General features: G+C 32.2%; 1 protein-coding gene across 11 annotated transcripts; it reads right to left on the bottom strand.

Annotated features, from left to right (window-relative positions):
• Positions 1-4999: 4999 nt before the first annotated feature.
• On the bottom strand, positions 5000-19316 carry LOC114194440 (BEL1-like homeodomain protein 7). Of its 11 annotated transcripts, none has more exons than XM_028084643.1 (7): positions 19086-19242; positions 18475-18585; positions 17475-18095; positions 7293-7651; positions 6312-6664; positions 6160-6220; positions 5000-5940 (listed from the first exon to the last, which is right to left on the bottom strand). In XM_028084643.1, exons 3-7 carry the CDS (start codon positions 17980-17982, stop codon positions 5308-5310), a joined length of 1914 nt encoding a protein of 637 aa, XP_027940444.1. In that variant the 5' UTR covers positions 17983-18095; positions 18475-18585; positions 19086-19242; the 3' UTR covers positions 5000-5307. The 11 variants fall into 11 exon arrangements, with proteins under 11 accessions (XP_027940444.1, XP_027940445.1, XP_027940446.1 ...); XM_028084644.1 differs by having other exon boundaries at positions 17475-18092; XM_028084645.1 differs by lacking the exon at positions 18475-18585 and having other exon boundaries at positions 17475-18156; positions 19086-19243.
• Between the last annotated feature and the right edge of the window lie 1336 nt (positions 19317-20652).

Below are 20652 nucleotides of genomic sequence, written 5' to 3'. Positions count from 1 at the left end.
TTCGAGTTTAAATGGATTGATATTATTGTTGCCTTTATTTAATTTGGCAGCATTTCTATTTTTTTTTACTTTTAAAATTGGTTCATAAATTAACTTTAATTAATAAAAAAAATTAAGTTAATCAAATTTTTTTATTTATTGAATACTAAAAAAATTTATATTTTTTATTTTATATGTTGTTTATTTTTTTTATTAACTATGTAACATTTTTTTTAACTTCGCATATGGGAATATAAAATTTAATAAAGAAATAATTTGATGATAACTTAATTAAAAGCAATCAAAGTTATGACAAATTTAAAATTTAATTAAATCTTTTATTTATTTGTTTTTCTCTTGAGAGCATTTAGGAAAACGTCTATTGGAACTAATTTAGTGTTTCTCATGTATCAATACGATGTTCATTAATTATCTTTCATAGGCAACTTCAAGTAAAACTTGATTGGTTAAGAATTTGATACATAGTTGCAAGCTTCTTCAATGAGAGTTAAACTCAATTATTTTTATAATGAGTTGTTTAATAAAAAATAAAATAAATAAAACCTTTGTTTTTTAAAAATACCGTATATTTTTTTCTCTATTATCTGTATTTTTATGGAAGAGAAAAAAGTAATAGAATCTCTACTATTAAAATATTATAGGTGAAAAATAATTTGATTTTAACAAAAAAAACTCTCACATTGATGGAGTATAGATAATACTCAATTTTGAAGTGTATATGGAATATATATATATATATATATATATATATATATATATATATTTGCCTCATCTTCATATTTATGTCCATCTTCATATATATCTTGTTTTAAATTAGTAAATCACTTATGATTTATTATAATCTAAAACACTTATATTCATATTTCTTTGATTTATGGATTCTACCTTATTTCTTAAACATTGATTATTATTTATTTGACCTTTATCACATTGTTATTAGATGTTATTTGATATTTATACGATTGTATTTTTTTTTTTTGATATTTGACATTAAAGAAAAGAAAATGTACACCATTTTAACGTATAATATTGTATAATATTACGTTTCCTTTTATTTGATTTTTATATTTTTAAAAAATATTTAATTAATATTTAGAATAATAAAAAAACATATATGGGTATACCCATCCCAATAGGATAAAGATGCCACAAAAATTACAAAATCATTCAAAATATAAACGAATTTTTACTTGGTATATGGGATGAAATAGTGATACTCCCATCGGACCATCGGCAACGCACAGTCCTTCGGTCCATCGAACAAGGCTGGGAGGACTTGCCTATGAAACATGACCATCGGTCGAACGGCCCCACAGATGAACCATAGGGGACCATCGGTCGAACGGCCCCACAGATGAACCACAGGGGACCATCGGTCGATCGGTCCCCCAGATGAAGCACGCGTACCCTCGTAAGGGACCATCGGTCGATCAGTCCTACAGACGAACCACGCATTACCTCGTAAAAGACCATCGGTTGATCGGTCCCCAGGTTGATCACGCATCAACCCATGGAGATCCATCGGTCGATCAGCCTCATAGGTGATTCGCGTAGTGTCTTACATATGCGATCGGCCACATGGATTAAATATTCACTTAAGATTATTAAAGTCAGAGAAGATAACCCACCTAGTCAAGCGGTCATCGGTCGATCGGCCAAACTGAGCAAGTCAGCTTGGTTAATTAACATTAAACAAGTCAGTAATCTTGATTAAAGGATCATTGGGCCGTGATTAAGGAACCCTAATTATAGGCCCACACCGGAAACTATAAATAGGGTCCAAAGGTAGGTTGGTGAGGATCTTTAATTCGCATTTATTACAACAGCTATACTTATACACCGATCAGTCCATCAACTGACTTAAGCATCGGAACCTTTTAGACAGGTACCCCGATCGTCTGTTCAACCGATCAAGAGAGAAGAAAGCTTTCTTGGTGAGGAAGTTATCGCATATCAAGAAGAGAGGAGACTTAGCGAAGAAACGAGTAAAAGTGAAGTGGTTTTTAGTAGGCGCTGGGTCCCTACACCCGAAAATTACCCATTTTTTGTACTGACTTGATTAAAAAATCCAATTTTAGTTATCACCAAACAATCAATCTTTAAACATGTAATTGTATATGCACACAAAGAATATAACAGAGAAAAAAAAAACTACAGATAGAAAACTAACTTGTATAATCTACTATATATCTAAGATAATCATATCCTAATGAAGTTATTCAAGTGGACATTGCAATTTGTTGACATGTATCCAAAATGAAGGGCTTTTGTTCTTTTTGATATTGTTGTGTTTTGACGCGTGTTAACATTTTTTATTAATAGGTGATTGACGTTGGCTGACAGAAAATTAGTATTCTTTTTCTTCAAGCCAAGTTATTTTGAACATTGATTGCCTCAACAAGGCTATTTGTGGTTATTGTTCTTTGGACATCCTTTTTCTTTTTCACAAAAGTTTGAATTTTTTATACTTCGTTATTCTTCTTCTTCATGCATCCTTCTTCTTTGTGTATCTTCTTCTTCTTCGTGAAAGATTCTATTTTTTAGTTTTTTTGCTGTTCAATATGGTTTGTCTGTGTGTTAGTATTTTTTAAATGTCATGTTCGAATTTCTCTGTTATTTTTTATGGTGTTATTTTATTTTATTTTTTACTCCTTATTTGCTTCTTCTTCTCCATCATGCATTTTTCTTTTACTTTTTTAGTGTTGAAGATGTTTTTCCTGTATTTTAATACCCGTGTGTTAATATTTTTTAGAACAGGAGGATATTTTTTTTACGTTAGTTGTTTATTGGACTCACGTTAAAGGTTTATTATTCACTAGTGTTATAAGATGCATATTTTTGTCATACTAAACATGTACAATGCAACTATTCACTATTTTTATACTCAAACTTCATCCTAACGCATTGTTCAATACTAAATTTTCCATTAATGTTTTAAAAATCCAGTGACAACATTTTCAAAAGAAATTGTTAGAGTAGTAGACATGACTTCTTTAAGAAAAATATTTATCATTTCACAACTTGTAGGTTTATAGCAACAAAAGCTACAAAATCAGGAATAACTTTTATGCTAACAAGAAAACTAAAATACACCATAGAAGATGAAAATTTGCAATATATTAATAAGAAGTGTGAGAAGTATTTACTTATATTTTTTGTTTCCATTTATATATTAAACTAGGAGTGACAAAACAAATCAGTTTGACATGTTTTAGTCCGGTCCGTCATTAATCCATAAAAAATAGATAGGGTTAGCTTAGCTGACTATTAGAAATGAGACAAAATTTATAACCTAGCCTAGATGGACTAGCGAGTTAGTATGCCATTTTTTTAGTGTTTTTAGTTTTTTTTAATTTATTTATATATATCTATATATAAAAGAAATTTCTTATTTTTGTGTCCCATTTCTATTTTAATTTTACCCTTTAATAAATATATGTCTTTTAAATTAAAATAATTGACTTATCATTTTTACTTTTTAAGTAACCTTTTTGTTATATTTAAGTGTTTTATTCATTTAATTTTTGTTTTAAATTAATCATCTTAAAACTAAAATAAATATCTTTAATAAAAAGTTACTTTCAAAATAAATAAATAAATAATTAGAAAAAGTAAATATAAGTAGCATGTATTTTCACTAATATATATAATAAAAATATTTAAAAATATTCAGTCATATTTTTTTTTAAAATTTTTAATTTATTAATTAATGTTCCTAATTAGATAAATTAAAATTACAATTATATTTATATGTTAAACCGATCCATCCGTTTGAACGGACTGATGTGTTAGAACTCGAGAACCGTAATCCACTTTATCATCCTAATTATGACGAAAAGGTACGAGAAAATATTAAATTACATTATATTATTAATTACTCACACGTTTCTATCAATTATTTATTGCATGATCTGAATTTTTAATTTAAAACTAAATAAAATTTAACAGTGAATAAAAGACTTAGATGAAGAGTAAGTAAATAACTCTCTTCCATACGAAATCCACATTAAATAAATACTTTTAGTCATAATCAGCTACTATAAAGAGTTTTCTTATAAGAAAATTTCATACCAAAAAAATCTTACTAAAGTAAATGGATGCGAAAGAGTAAAGTCACACAATGAACTCTTATAGAACATACTTTAATTTTAACACAAAAAATATAATGTTTTAATATTTATATTAATTTTTTAAGCAGTAAAAAGTTAAATGTAAATAAAAACGTTTTCTTATAAAATTTTATTATTAAAATATAAAGTAATTTGTTTAAAAATAAAGTGAAATAACTATTTAAAGTATAATAAAATATTATGTTATTTTTACTTTAGGGTTTTGCAAAACCATGTGGGTATAAAATGTCACCCTCTTGTCCTTGTTGATTGGTGAATTACTTTTGTACACATATGAGGTTAATAGGGAAGTCTTAGGTTAGGATACTGAGTAGCCATAAATAATTCTAAGATAGCAATAGCATAGGAGGCTACATTTCTCAGCTACATCTCAGACCTATGATTCTGAGGCAGTGCTCTCTGTTCTGCCCTATCATGGAAGCCAAGAAAATCGGCTACGTAGAACATGACATAAAAACAACTTGGTCCCCAACCTCCCTGACAATAACACAACAACCAAAAGCTTCAACCTTTCAGCTTTTCAAGTCTGAAAAAAGGTAGATTGGAACACACAAAAATCTCTGCTTGCTTTGCTGTGTTGTTCATTTGAACTCTGTGCCCTGCATAAACCACACCAAAATTTTGGCTCCTCCTTCTGCATTCTCCCGGTTCTAGGTTACCTAATCTGTGACTCTCACCTTTCATAAACAATAACGGATACAGTACTGTATACCAAATGTTCTCTTTACCACAAAAGAAAACATTTAATTGAAGATAAAAAACCTTTTTCTTTTTAAGAGATTAATTGAAGATAAAATGGGCAAATTCTCTTACCAAAACTGTCTTCAACTATCACAAGTTCATGAAAGACATAAACTTTAATAATAAGATTGCACAAGAGTCCATGCATTCAGATGGGTAGGTAGGTACCCCTTTTACATTGTTCACAAGGTTCTTTATTTCATCATGCATGATGCACAAAATTGATACAACCAATCTTCACCATCATGTTACAAGAGAATATCTACACATACCCTACGTGTATATTTTGTACTACTGTTCATGATTTACATGGCTTTTTATGAAATGTTGACAACAAGAATGAATAACGAAGTCAATAAAGCAACAACACAGGCCCTTTTGTTTATCTATCTATTCTGGTGGTACACACCACTTCCATTGTTTCCTTCATCCTTCATCACACAACAAACTCGTGCAATAGGTGAGGATTGCCAAACTTGTTTTGTTGCTTTTCTTGGTCTGTGAAATGGTAATCTAGCAGATCAGCCTCTGGGGAAGAGGCCAATGTTTTCTTACGTCTTCTATGCATGTCATCATTGGACAAGCCAAACCCTTCACTCTCACAGTTCCTCAATTCCAATGCCAGTGACACCTGTCCACCAACACCAATGTTACCTAGCTCAGATAAATCGTATGTGGCAGGAGTAGGAGCAATTATGCAGCCTTCCCCATAATAAGAACTGTTGCTGTTGTTAATGTTGAACCTTTGGTCACCCTGCAGTTTCCCAATTCTAGGATCCATGGCATTTTCTCCATGATCACTACCTCGGATCCCTCTGTTCAACTCTGAGGCATGATCCAACTTCAACCCATGATGCTGAATATCACTATCATCAACTGTTATTAAGTTGTCCTGGGACTCTTCCCTTTTACTGTCAGAAGATTGAACATCATCTCTTGGAGCTTTCAGTGTGTTCTCTGATGATAATATATTGCTGCACATCTCAGAATCGCCAAATTCTTCCTTATAGATTTCTTCAACCATTGGCTTCCAAAGCCGCACCCTTGCATTAATGAACCAATTTGCCACCTGACATGAATCAAGTAGAGACTAGCAAACGTTACACAAAGGGGTCACTGATTTTTACGGCTGGAAACCCATCAAAACCAAATTTTCAGGGAATACATGTAGACATTTAATTTGTTTGAAAGAGAGATTGGTAAAAAAGTGACTATTCCACACAAGTAATCATTCCCAAACAAGCACTTATAGAATCTTCTGCAACTTAAAAAACATTAACTATCGTACCTGGTTTCTTGTTAAGCCAGTTTGCCTAGCCAGCATAATTTTCTCTGAATCCTTTGGATAACTGGAACCGAATGAAAATTGGAAAACAATTATTAGACAAAATACTATATAGGAAACAGGAAAAAAATTATGTACAGAATAGGGGGAGTTACGGATGAAGGAAATGCTCAAAGAGCCATGCTCGAAGAATTGAAACAGAGGTTTCAGGAAGTCCCCTCTGAGGCCTCCAAGCTTGTCGCATTACACCGAGTTGCTGAAGCGCCTTTTGCTGCCGAAGCTGCTGATCAACATAGCGGAGACGAGGTATTCCTTCTTGTTCTCCAAGGCTCCTTTGAGTCACTTGAATTTGACCACTAATGGCATCACGTAAACACCGAAAGTGCCGTGATATTGTACTCAAGGCTAATGCAGTGTATGGTTCAGCTGCTCCACAGCCAGCAACCATATCAAAAGATGAAACCACGATCTGCATCTGGTGGCAGTACTGTCTGTATCTTTTATCAACCTGCCAGAGAAAACAAAACATAAAGAGTTAAGTCACAAGCTAACACTGTCGTAGCCATGATCATTCACACTAGTTGTGTCTTTAGTATCTAAGTATACACGATTCAATCAATCACTAATGCATCATATGTATTAAAACTCACTAAATTGCATAACTTCAAATCAATAGCAGAGAAAGTCGTTTACTCTTTTATTCTGTAACCAATTCCCTGCTACTTATTACTAAGTGTTATAAATCTATGCATAGCACTTTCAATACATACACTTTTCTAGGAAAAACAATAACATACAAAATTAGAAAGTTGTAGTGGTTGTTGAGTTAATAACTTTACACGAAAGCTTAAGTTGTTAGGTAAAACGTTCATTTGGAACGTGTTTTCAAAGGATTATTTTGGGCAAACCAAATTGTTGTTCTCCTAATGTTCTCTCACAAAACATATGAAAAAAAATAAAACTTTTTGCTAGATAATAAACCACTACACATATACTAAACATTTTTATATGTATCACAATCTTAAAAACCAACTATATGAAATACAAAGATCTGGGGACAGACCAGGGCCGTTATATCAACAGAATAGAAAAGAAGAAAGAACTGTAATTCAATGCTACAAAGTCTAGAGGCTTACCTCATCCAACATGGCCAAAAGTTTTGTCTTTTTGTCCAACAAATTCTGTCGTTCTGCCGGTGAGAGTTCACATGAGGAGTTTGCAGCAGAACTATTGGGACATGAAGATATCTGCCCTGATTGGCTGGTGGATTTTCCATCAGAATCTTTGGAGCCATCTAAACCAATATCACGGAAACTCTGTTGCTTCTCTAAACCAGTTTGCTTCAAAGCCTTTCGAACATTGACTATTTCATCAAGCAGCTCCTGTGCTGCCTTGAGGTATTGTGAGTTCAAGACACTGCTGGAGAAGCCTAGTGATCCATCGCTTTGGCCTTCACTGAGGCACATTGAGGGGTGTTGTGGAGTATACAACAAACCCTCCCTTTTGTGAAAGCCAGAAGAAGCTAAAGATGCCATGCACTCGGCATTTCTCAATTCTTCATCATCTTTGAGAGATGAAGTTCCCTTTAAATTTGGAACAGAAGAAGCCATTAGTGAAGAGAAACCTGCGCCAGGATACTGATATGGAAAGGTAGGGACTGATGCAATAGAAGGCATCACTGAGCCAAGGCTAAGAGACAAGCCTTGGCTCTGTACATTTTGCTCACTGTCCACAAGTCCAATTTGTGTTGTTCTTGGAACAAGATGAGAATGGGAATCTCCAGCATTGGAAAAAGAGTCTTGACCAGTTGTAGGGGCCGCATTTGAATGCCCATCAATAGATTGCACAGTCATGGTGTCCCTCATTGATGTCATGAACTTGAACTCACTTTGTCCTCCAACATTTTCACTGTAGTTATGGGGTAAAAGAGGATTCCCAGACAACATATCTGCATAGGACCCTGAAGAAAACGCTTGGTTTGAATACATCGTAAAATTTATAACTCAAATTCAGATGTGCTTGTTTCTGGTCCCTTCACAACTGAGTCAGCTACACATCTCCTTCGAGGCTTAGGTTCAAGAAGTATATAATGCTACCTCTGCTACAAGATTGAACCAACGATTATGATGTTGAAAAAACAAAAGCTCATCACAATACAGAACCTAAATTGAATTAAAATAATCCAGAAAGAGGAAAAAGTTAATGAATAGAAAGATTAACAAAATAGAAGACACGTATGATCAAAGGAAAAGATTACGTTGTTATAAAGCAAAAGCATCACATCACAAGCAAAACCAATCAGAGACACATTATATCACTATCTATAGCATACATATATCTGTAGCATAACAGTGCAGCTTCAACCGTTCACTAACCACAAAGCATTGGCTTAAACTTCAAACGACATGAGGAATTAAAAGGGGTTTGGCCGAAAGCATGCTTTCGTTACCACAGATTAAGAAAAAAAAGGCTTTGTTTACCCTGTTAAGTAAATTGACCAAAGCAAGCTTCTTTCACTTTTGTTGTTTTGTTTTTGCGTGTTGCAAGTCAAAAACGGAGGTACGAGGTAGCAGAAAACGATGAAAACAAATCTGAAAACCAAACAAAATCGAAAAAGAGGTGTGAAACCAAAATCCCACAGGCATAATTGGCTTCAAAGTTGAAACCCTACGGTGGTGCTGGTGCTGCTTCAAAACTTAAAAGTGAAAACCAAAGAAGCAAGGTGAAGTTCAGAACACAAAATAAAAAAAAGTGAAATTGAGGAGTGAAAAGAAGAAAGGTGCAAGAGAAACAGTGCAGCGGTCAATCAACCACAGAAGACAATAATGAGTGAAAAATCGAAACCTTTGAAGCATAATTTAAACTTTTGCACTTCACAGTAGCTTTTAGCTAGTAATTTATACTTTTAATGATGAAAAGTGAAAACCCCACCACCCCTTTTGTTAGAACAAGAGTTTATGGGCAGGAGAAGTAGCATCTACCATGATAAAGCATAAACAGTAAAGAGCATCATCATAGTGATCTGAAGTCTCTGTTTTGAAGTATTGTGGTGGTTGTGCAGTGTTTCTGAGAAAAGAAAGAAGAGGAAAAGAGAAATACCTGAAGGAGAAAGAGAAGGGGAGGAGCAGGGTGAAGTGGGAAGAACAAGAGAGGAGAGAAGAAGAGAAGAGAGGTTTAGAGCAAAATTACAGACAAGAATCCACAGTTTGGGGAAGCCCAGACAAATGGCAATCCCAAGACATATAAATTTCAAATTATCTTTGGAACCACCAGCTGCACCAACCAATGAATAACAAAACCATTTTTTATCAAACAAATAAAGAATCAAACAAATTGGTTTCTTACTTTCACACGTCTACGTCTTATATACATCATTTATTTCAATTAATTAAACTTTCTGCTGCATGCTCTATTGAAAACCAATCTCCCCAACACATTTGTTTGTCGTTTTACATGTATATACATAACTTGTGATAAAAATATTATACCAATTCTCATACTAAAATGTTTTTTTATGGTTGTCAAAGAACAATTCATTCTCACAACTTTTCAAGATACTCTTGAAAACCGCACAAATGAATTCACAACAACACTTTAAACTAAACCCCTTTTGAAAAGTTTGATTTTTTTCTTTACTTACATGAAGAAAAAAATAGATAGCTAGCAAAAACCATGAGTGAGGATTACTACGTATAGCACGTGTGGCAGCACGTGTGGCAAAGGAAGATGTTAAACAAATGTTGTAGTGGAATAGAAGGTAAAAGATAGAAAATAGGAATGTAAATAGAATAGAAGAATGAAATTGAAGCATAGAATAGAATAAAAGATTTGAGAGGGTGGTTGACTGGTTGATTATATTATTGCTTGGAAGTGTTCAAAGGCTAACCACCAGTTGGTGGACCTGAAATGTAATGCAATATAATGTATTGTTGTAACCTATTTCCCTCTTAAGCCTTCCTCACATAACTTAAGTCACAAATCATGCACAATCTTTGTGTTGTTGTGTTAGGATGAACATAGAGAGAGAAGAAGAAGATTAGTTGTTGTTGTTGTTGTGATGAATGAAAAATGAAAAATGAAAAAAATGAAAGGATATAAGGGTTGGGTGGATTGGGTATGAGTAGAATAATAAGTAGGTCAAAGTCACCAAATCAGGCATGGACGTGTATGTTTGATGTGTTCTAAATCTAACCACAATCCACTAATTCAGTGCACGTCATCTCTTATTAATGTGTAACTATTATTAATTAATTATATTAGGTCGAGTGGTATTATTATAAACGACTTTTGTGAGTGCCTAAGTTATTAGTATATGATTTGTTAGTTATTATGTAGCTAGCTGGATCCAAAACACAGTTATATTTCATCTTTCACCACCATGTATCTAGCAAGCATAATATATCAATACAAGTCAACAACCAAATTGTTAAGGGCTTTTTTTTCCTTTCTTTAAATGTTTCATACCACCCTAATGGTTTATTCATATACTAATGTTTACACATCAACACTTAATTATATGTTTATTGTGTTTATCCCACTACAATGAAAAACGTTAAATACAAACGACAATAATTCGTTGATAAAGATAAAAATTCGTTGATATTTTGTATTTACCGACGGATCACCGACGATCAAATATCTGTCAGTCAAAACCTTTGTTGGTAAATTTTATCGACGAATGTCGTAGATCCGTCTGTAATTACCGACAGAAGTATTTGTCGAAAGGAGCCGTCAAAAATTACCGACGGACTGTTAAATATCTACTATAAATATAGTCAAGTAATAATATATAAATATATAAAAGTGATAAATAAATCTCACACTATAAATTAATTTTGTGAGGTTGAATTTCACATAAATTTACATCTTACAAAATATCGACTAGAGTCGTTACAAATGCTATTTCTAAAAGACTTTGTTCACTTTAAAGATTTGTCATTATCATATATCAAAGTATATTTCATCAAAATGCTTTTCTAATTTAATTTACACATATGCATATCTAATTTGTTATTAATTCTTGTTGAATCTTAACCCCACCTTAACAAAGGTATTACGTTATATCAATCCATATATAATTATTAGTTTTCACTAAACAAAACAACTAAAATAATAAAATATAACATGTAAATGTTAAAATAGTTCAAAAACTTAATTCTTTTATATTATAGGACAAAATAATTAAACTAAATTGATTTTTTTTCTTTAAGTTTTGTTGAGCAGACTTTAAAAAAAAACTTTTTGTCCCTCAATTTTTGTGGGTTAATATATTTTAATAAGCAAATTTCATGTCAATATACATTTTTTCTATTTCTCAGAAGGAAAATTTGTATAATTCATACTCTTGGTCATTATGTATAAAAATTAACATACAAAATTCTATTTTCAACTTGAAATTAACCACATAATTTTCAAATCAAATTAAAACTAAGTTTCAACATTTCAATTAACACATATGCTCAATTAAAATCATGACTTCAAAATGAAATTTCCACTTTTATTACATCACATATTTCACAAGCAATATAAATTATCACTCTTAAAAAGTTATTAGTAACTAAGAAAAAAAATAAAAAAAAAAAAAATATATATATATATATATATATATATATATAATATGACATGTTCACTTTTTAAAGTATTGTTTACACTAATAGTGTGTGGTTATGTTTTGTTAGTTTTTCTTATCTTAGAGTATATTTATAAAGACAATTCAACTTTGAAAAATATAACGAATCAAAAACCTTCATAAAAAGTTTTCATTAAATAATACTATTTTGGAAGCATAAAAGAGAGAAAAGAAACTCCTTAAACTTAAAAAAAAAATTCAAATAATAGATATATATATATATATATATATATATATATATGTGTGTGTGTGTGTATGTAGAGAGAGACTTTAATTAGTTTTTTAGTGGTCATGTTGTTGGTTAAAATATAAATAGTAAAGTTTAATTCTCATTTTTTTTTCATATTCCTTTTTTTAATCTCTAGTTAACATATTTAGCACATGCCTCCATCTTCAAGCAAAGTTGATTTGTTAACAACTTTGATGTATAGTTGCTGTGAAGGACATCAATTGAGTTTTTCTTTTCTTTTCTTTTGTGTGTAAGTTGGTTAAGAAATTAACATATTGTTTTGAAATGTAAATATTTATAATATGCATACATTTTATTTATAAAACTTATTGTACATTTCAATGTTTTGTAATTAAGTAATATATTTTTAAAGTATTATATTATACTTATTTATCAAACTGCAATTTTTTATTTTATAAACTTAATTATTAGTATATAAAAAAACAAAATAGCATTATTTTTTTTTCTAAGAAATACTACCTAATTACATTTTTCTATAACCACGACTTTAATACCATGGTTAAAAATCTTATCTATATATATAAAATAAACACACACTGAAAATGTATCACGCAGAAAATTGAATCATTGTCAAAATTTTATGTAGTTCAAATATCCATACATTTTTACAAAATGATAACTTTTCATTCATATTTTACATAAAAATTTTACAATAAGATTTAAATTTGTGACACTTATCAAAGTAAAATTTTAATGCTCACCATTTTCATTTGCAATATCTTATAAATTTGACACTCATTCTATCAAAAGTTACATATTAATACTAAATGCACGTCAAAAGTTGCATATTATGCATATTAGTACTAAAAGTACGGTAATTATAGGTTTGAATATATCTTTTATTCTTAAATTATTATAAAAGCTATTCTTCATTTTAAATTAAATTAAAATATTCAATTCATCCATTTTATAAAAATCATCTAAAATATCATTTCCGGCATGAAATATTTGTCATAACAAATAAAATTTTATAATAGACTACAATATAACATTCACAGTTGTTAGAATGTTTTATATGACTTATATAAAGTAAAAGATGAAATATTTTATAATTTAATTTAAAGAAAAACATAATTATTTAAAGAGAAAAAAAAACATATTTAACTGATAATTATATTCATTCATAATTATTTATCATATATTATTAAAAGAATTTAAATCCCTGCTCTCAATAAGTATTAATGCAACTCATAAATATCAAATTAATTGGATCACTCCATCAAATTGAACTGCTCCAACTGTAGAGTATAATAATTATTCAATTAGTTTTGTCAGTTCATACATTTTGACAATTAAACCCATTTTAACACACAAAATCAACATGTCCTTCATTCTCTGGAGTTTGCTTTGGTATAAAGAAAGCATAATGCTTTAATTAAGGGACCTTTTTTTTGTCCAATAAATAGCTTCTTAACAATTAGTACTGTCAACAGATAAAAATAAAAAATAACTTACAAAATCCACACGAAAAAAAATTAAACTTTTTTCAATCCAATCTCACTGAAACTATGGTGAATTGGATTCCCTTATAGATTTGAATTCATTTTGACATTTTTACCAAAAGCTTTGAACAGTTATGAATGCAACAAGAAGCCATCTTAAAAGACAGTATTTTATGAACTGAGAATTTTTACCACACAAATAAAGCCAAGTTTTCTTTCATAAGAAAACAAATGAATGCCAAGGTAGCTGCTGCAAAGTGCAGGACCCCTGACACCAGTAACTATGTCAGATATGTCAAAAAAAAATACAATTTTTACATATAAAACCACTGGCCAACACAATATTCATGATTGTGGTGTGATGAAGAACTAACCCTTTGTAATTGGTGATTGGTTAATTATTTTTTGTTGAGGAGTTAGGGTAATAATGGGGGAGTTTTTGTAGGGTTAACTTTTAGGGCAGTAATTGAGTAGATGCTGACATGCCATAAATAATTCTAAGATAGCAATAGGAGCCTATCTGTCTCAGCTACATTTCAGACCTATGACTCTGAGGCAGTGTTCTCTGTTCTGCCCTATCTTGGAAGCCAAGAAAATTGGCTACGTAGAATATGACAGAAAAACAACATGGTGGTCCCAAACTTCCCCTGACCATATAACAACAAGCGAAAGCTTCAACCTTCCAGCTTTTCAAGCCTGAAATAAAGTAGACTCGAACAGAGAAAATCTGTGGTTGCTTTGCTGTGTTCATTTGATCTCTGTGCCATGCATAAAGCAGTGCAAAAGTTGCCTTCCTTCTGCACAGGATTGCCAATCTGTCACTCTGAAACTTCATCGATAATAATGGATGCAATGCACAATATAATTCTTCTTCTCTTTACTTTAATCAAACACCTTTTACTTTGTTCTCTTACTTTCATTTCTACACAATCAAACACCTATTGTTTTCAACTGTATCGTTGTACAACTTCATATACTAGATTAACTGATTCAATATTCAATGTTTAGTTAATACGTTATGCATGGAGGATGTAAAACTTGCATTCAATTCAACACCAATAAACCCAAAGGCAAATAGTATTAACAAAAGTAATCAATATGATTGTACTCCTTTTACATGAAGAAGTTATGGTTTATGAAGCATAGTGATTCATGAAAGACACAAACTTCAATGACGAGAGAGCACAAGAGTCAATGCATTCAGATGGGTACCCCTTTTCCGCTCTTCACAAGATTCCTTATTCATCACGCATGATGCACAAGATACGTTCCTTGTCCTTACAAAATTGCCTGCATTCTTTGATACAACCAATCATCCCTTCACCACCATATTACAAGAGAATATCTACACATACCTACGTGTGTATTTTTGTACGGTTCATGATTTACATGACTTTCATGAACTGTGGACAACAAGAATGAGCAACCAAGTAAAATAACAACATAGGCTTTTTTGTCTATCTAACTATTTTGGTGGTACACATTACCATTGTTCTCTTCACCCTTCATCACACAACAAATTCGTGTAATAGGTGAGGATTGCCAAACTTGTTTTGTTGCTTTCCTTGCTCTGTGAAATGGTAATCTAGCAGATCAGCCTCTGGGGAAGAAGCCAATGTTTTCTTACGTCTTCTATGCATGTCATCGCCAAACCCTTCACTTTCACAGTTCCTCAATTCCAATGCTAGTGACACGTGTCCACCTACACCAATGTTACCTAACTCTGACAAATCATATGTGGCAGTAGTAGGAGCAATTATGCAGCCTTCCCCGTAATAAGAACTGTTGCTGTTATTGATGTTGAATCTTTGGTCACCCTGCAGTTTCCCAATTCTAGGATCCATGGCATTTTCTTCATGATCACTACTTTGGATACCCCTTTCCAACTCCGAGGCATGATCCAACTTCAATCCATGATGCTGAATAACACTATCATCCACTGTTATTAAGTTTTCCTGGGACTCTTCCCTTTTGCTGTCAGAAGATTGAACATCATCTCTTGGAGCTTTCAGTGGGCTCTCTGATGGTAATAGATTGCTGCTCATCTCGGAATCTCCAAATTCTTCTTTGTACATTTCTTCAACCATTGGCTTCCAAAGACGCACCCTTGCATTAATGAACCAATTTGCCACCTGACATGAATCAAAATGAAGATTAGCAAACACAATAAAGACTAAAACTTTTAGGGGTTACTGATTTTACAGTTGGGTCGGATCCCCATCAAAACCAAATTAATTTGCTTGATTCAGCTCAATTTAAAAAAAAAAAAAAACTACTTCTTATGTGTAATATCCAAGCATTGCTTGTGTAAGAAATTTTAAATTTTCAACTAATCAGAATTCAAGAATCATAGTGGTATTGATTTTAAGATAGTTGATATAAATATAACAAACTTACATACATGTTAATTTCTATTTAAATTGCTAGTGCAAACACTGTTTACTGTTTACTATCAGCTTTGAAAAAGAGTGATTATTCCACACAAGTAATCATTCCCAAACATGCACTTACACAATCTTCTTCAACTCGATAAACATTAATTATTGTACCTGGTTTCTTGTTAAGCCAGTTTGCCTAGCCAGCATAATTTTCTCTGAATCCTTTGGATAACTGGAACCAAATGAAAATTGGAAAACAAATATTAGACAAAATACTATATAGAAAACAAGAAATAAATTATGTACAGAATAGGGGGAGTTACGGATGAAGGAAATGCTCAAAGAGCCATGCTCGAAGTATTGAAACAGAGTTTTCAGGAAGTCCCCTCTGAGGCCTCCAAGCTTGTCGCATTACACCAAGTTGCTGAAGGGCCTTTTGCTGCCGAAGCTGCTGATCAACATAGCGTAGACGAGGTATTCCCTCTTGTTCTCCAAGGCTCCTTTGAGTCACTTGAATTTGGCCACTAATGGCATCGCGTAAACACCGAAAGTGACGTGATATCGTGCGCAAGGCTAGTGCGGTGTATGGTTCAGCTGCTCCACAACCAGCAACCATATCAAAAGATGAAACCACGATCTGCATCTGGTGGCAGTACTGTCTGTATCTTTTATCAACCTGCCAGAGAAAACAAAACATTAAGAGTTAAGTCACAAGCTAACACTGTCATGCTCCTAATCACTAGCACTATTTGCGTTTTTAGTATCTAAGTATACACAATTCAAACAATCACTAATGTAGAATATGTATAAAACTAACTAAATGGGATAACTAAAAATCTACCACAGAGAAAGTCGTTTAACTCTTTTGTTCTGTGACCAATTCACAGCCATTTATTACTAATGAGTGTTCTAAATCTATAACACAAAATTAGAAAGTTGTACAGGTTGTTAAGTAAACAACTTTGCACAAAAGCTTAAGCTGTTAGGTAAAATGTTTATTTAAGCATGTTTCGCAATTATTGTTTTCAGGAAAACAATACCTTTTCCTTCCAAAGTTCTCTTAAAAATAATACCAAATAAAATGTTTTGCACTTGAAAATGAACTACTACACATACACTAAATATTTTTATATGTAACAAAAACTTGAAAACAATCTATATGAAATACAAAAGAACTGGTAACAGACCAAGGCACTTATATCAACTTAATAGAAAAGAGGGAAGAGCTGTAATCCAATTCTACAAAGTCTAGATACCTACCTCGTCCAACATGGATAGAAGTTTTGTCTTCTTGTCCAATAAATTCTGTCGTTCTGCAGGTGAGAGCTCACATGAAGTGTTTGCAGCAGAACTATTGGGACATGAAGATATCTGCCCTGATTGGCTGGTGGATTTTCCATCAGAATCTTTGGAGCCATCTAAACCAATATCACGGAAACTCTGTTGCTTCTCTAAACCAGTTTGCTTCAAAGCCTTTCGAACATTGACTATTTCATCAAGCAGCTCCTGTGCTGCCTTGAGGTATTGTGAGTTCAAGACACTGCTGGAGAAGCCTAGTGATCCATCGCTTTGGCCTTCACTGAGGCACATTGAGGGGTGTTGTGGAGTATACAACAAACCCTCCCTTTTGTGAAAGCCAGAAGAAGCTAAAGATGCCATGCACTCAGCATTTCTCAATTCCCTTTGTAGGCTGGCTTCATCATCTTTAATAGATGAAGTGCCCTTTAAATTTGGAACAGAAGAAGCCATTAGTGAAGAGAAACTTGCGCCGGGATACTGATATGGAAAGGTAGGTACTGATGCAATAGAAGGCATCACTGAGCCAAGGCTAAGAGACAGGCCTTGGTTCTGTACACTTTGCTCACTGTCCACAAGTCCCAATTGTGTTGTTCTTGGAACAAGATGAGAATGGGAATCTCCAGCATTGGAAAAAGAGTCTTGATCAGCTGTGGGGGGCGCATTTGAATGCCCATCAATAGATTGCACAGTCATGGTGTCCCTCAAGGATGTCATGAACTTCAACTCATTTTGTCCTCCAACAGTTTCACTGTAGTTATGAGGTAAAAGGGGATTCCCAGACAACATATCTGCATAGGACCCTGAAGAAAACGCTTGGTTTGAATACATCGTAAAATTTATAACTCAAATTCAGATGTGCTTGTTTCTGGTCCCTTCACAACTGAGTCAGCTACACATCTCCTTCGAGGCTTAGGTTCAAGAAGTATATAATGCTACCTCTGCTACAAGATTGAACCAACGATTATGATGTTGAAAAAACAAAAGCTCATCACAATACAGAACCTAAATTGAATTAAAATAATCCAGAAAGAGGAAAAAGTTAATGAATAGAAAGATTAACAAAATAGAAGACACGTATGATCAAAGGAAAAGATTACGTTGTTATAAAGCAAAAGCATCACATCACAAGCAAAACCAATCAGAGACACATTATATCACTATCTATAGCATACATATATCTGTAGCATAACAGTGCAGCTTCAACCGTTCACTAACCACAAAGCATTGGCTTAAACTTCAAACGACATGAGGAATTAAAAGGGGTTTGGCCGAAAGCATGCTTTCGTTACCAGAGATTAAGAAAAAAAAGGCTTTGTTTACCCTGTTAAGTAAATTGACCAAAGCAAGCTTCTTTCACTTTTGTTGTTTTGTTTTTGCGTGTTGCAAGTCAAAAACGGAGGTACGAGGTAGCAGAAAACGATGAAAACAAATCTGAAAACCAAACAAAATCGAAAAAGAGGTGTGAAACCAAAATCCCACAGGCATAATTGGCTTCAAAGTTGAAACCCTACGGTGGTGCTGGTGCTGCTTCAAAACTTAAAAGTGAAAACCAAAGAAGCAAGGTGAAGTTCAGAACACAAAATAAAAAAAAGTGAAATTGAGGAGTGAAAAGAAGAAAGGTGCAAGAGAAACAGTGCAGCGGTCAATCAACCACAGAAGACAATAATGAGTGAAAAATCGAAACCTTTGAAGCATAATTTAAACTTTTGCACTTCACAGTAGCTTTTAGCTAGTAATTTATACTTTTAATGATGAAAAGTGAAAACCCCACCACCCCTTTTGTTAGAACAAGAGTTTATGGGCAGGAGAAGTAGCATCTACCATGATAAAGCATAAACAGTAAAGAGCATCATCATAGAAGTCTCTGTTTTGAAGTATTGTGGTGGTTGTGCAGTGTTTCTGAGAAAAGAAAGAAAGGAAAAGAGAAATACCTGAAGAAGAAAGAGAAGGGGAAGAAGTGCGAAGAGCAAGAGAGGAGAGAAGAGAAGAGAGGTTTAGAGCAAAATTACAGACAAGAATCCACAGTTTGGGGAAGCCCAGACAAATGGCAATCCCAAGACATATAAATTTCAAATTATCTTTGGAACAACCAGCTGCACCAACCAATGAATAAACAAAACAAAACCATTTTTAATCAAATAATTAAATAATCAATCAAATTGGTTTCTTACTTCCACACGTCTACGTTTATATACATCATTTATTTCTATTAATTAAATCTTTTGCATGCTTAATTAAATCAAAAACCAATCTTTTCATCACTCTATAACTTGGCTTCTTAGATAACCTTCTTTCCTTAAACATCTACTAAGAAGTTTCACTCTAGCTTCACCCAAAATATACATATATATATATATATATATATATATATATATATATATATATATATATATATATATATATATTAAAAAATTTAATCTTTAACGAATATCGGGAATTTAGAAGATTGGTCTCTATTTTTTAATTCAATAATATCTTCGTTATCCAATAAATTAATAAAAATCCATGTTCGGTGGCAACAGTATGTACGATCATGAAAAATTTTTATCATCATTGAGCACTTGAATTAATTGATGTCATATAATTTTATTTCAATCGTGAATACAAAACTACGCTTACATCTCTTTACAAAGAACTTTAGCATTATTTGACTAGAACTACAAATGTATGAAAAAAAATAAGTCAATTTTTATTTCACAGATCACTTGTTTTTTTCATATAATATCAACAAATAAAAATAATTCTACATTCTTATTTACACGTATAAATACAATATTCACATTTTATATACATATATTTCTCAGTTTTCTTTATCTACATATAGTGAAATTAAAAAGAAAAGAAAGAAAAAAAAAACAGTACTTGAAGAGATAGATTAAACAATTACTAAATTTCATTGCCAAAATCTTCATATGAAGATTATTATCACATGTGAGAAAGGAACAATTAGAAAAACTATAGTATAGTAGAATATACATATACAATATTGAGTTTTGGAGGTTGAGGTTTAGAGGAAACATACAACATCGAGATCTTGAATTCAATAATATAAAATATTAAGATTATTTTTAATTCAAAATCTTAACACAATGAATTTATAGATTTTTATCAATATATAATATTTTATTTTCTTATTTTTACTAATGTAATATTTAGATTTCACATTTAAATTTCTAATTATATATAAATAAATGGTGTAAATAGAGGAATGAAATAGAATAGAAGATTGGAGAGGGTGGTTGATTGGTTGCTTATATTATTGCTTGGAAGTGTTCAAACCCTAACAACCAGTTGGTGGACCTGAAATGAAATGCAATATAATGTGTGTTGTTGAAACCCTTTTCCTTCTTAAGCCTTCTTCACATAACTTAACTCACAAATTATGAAAAAAATGTGTTCTTGGTGTGTTAAGATGAACAGAAGCAAAGAGAGAGAGAGAGAGAAGAAGAAGAAGAAGATTGGTTGTGAACAGAGAAGGTGTCTTTGTCTGATGAAAAG

Source organism: Vigna unguiculata, chromosome 8 (assembly GCF_004118075.2).
Source record: "Vigna unguiculata cultivar IT97K-499-35 chromosome 8, ASM411807v1, whole genome shotgun sequence".
NCBI lineage: Eukaryota > Viridiplantae > Streptophyta > Magnoliopsida > Fabales > Fabaceae > Vigna > Vigna unguiculata.
This window is presented reverse-complemented; position numbering and strand designations above follow the sequence as displayed.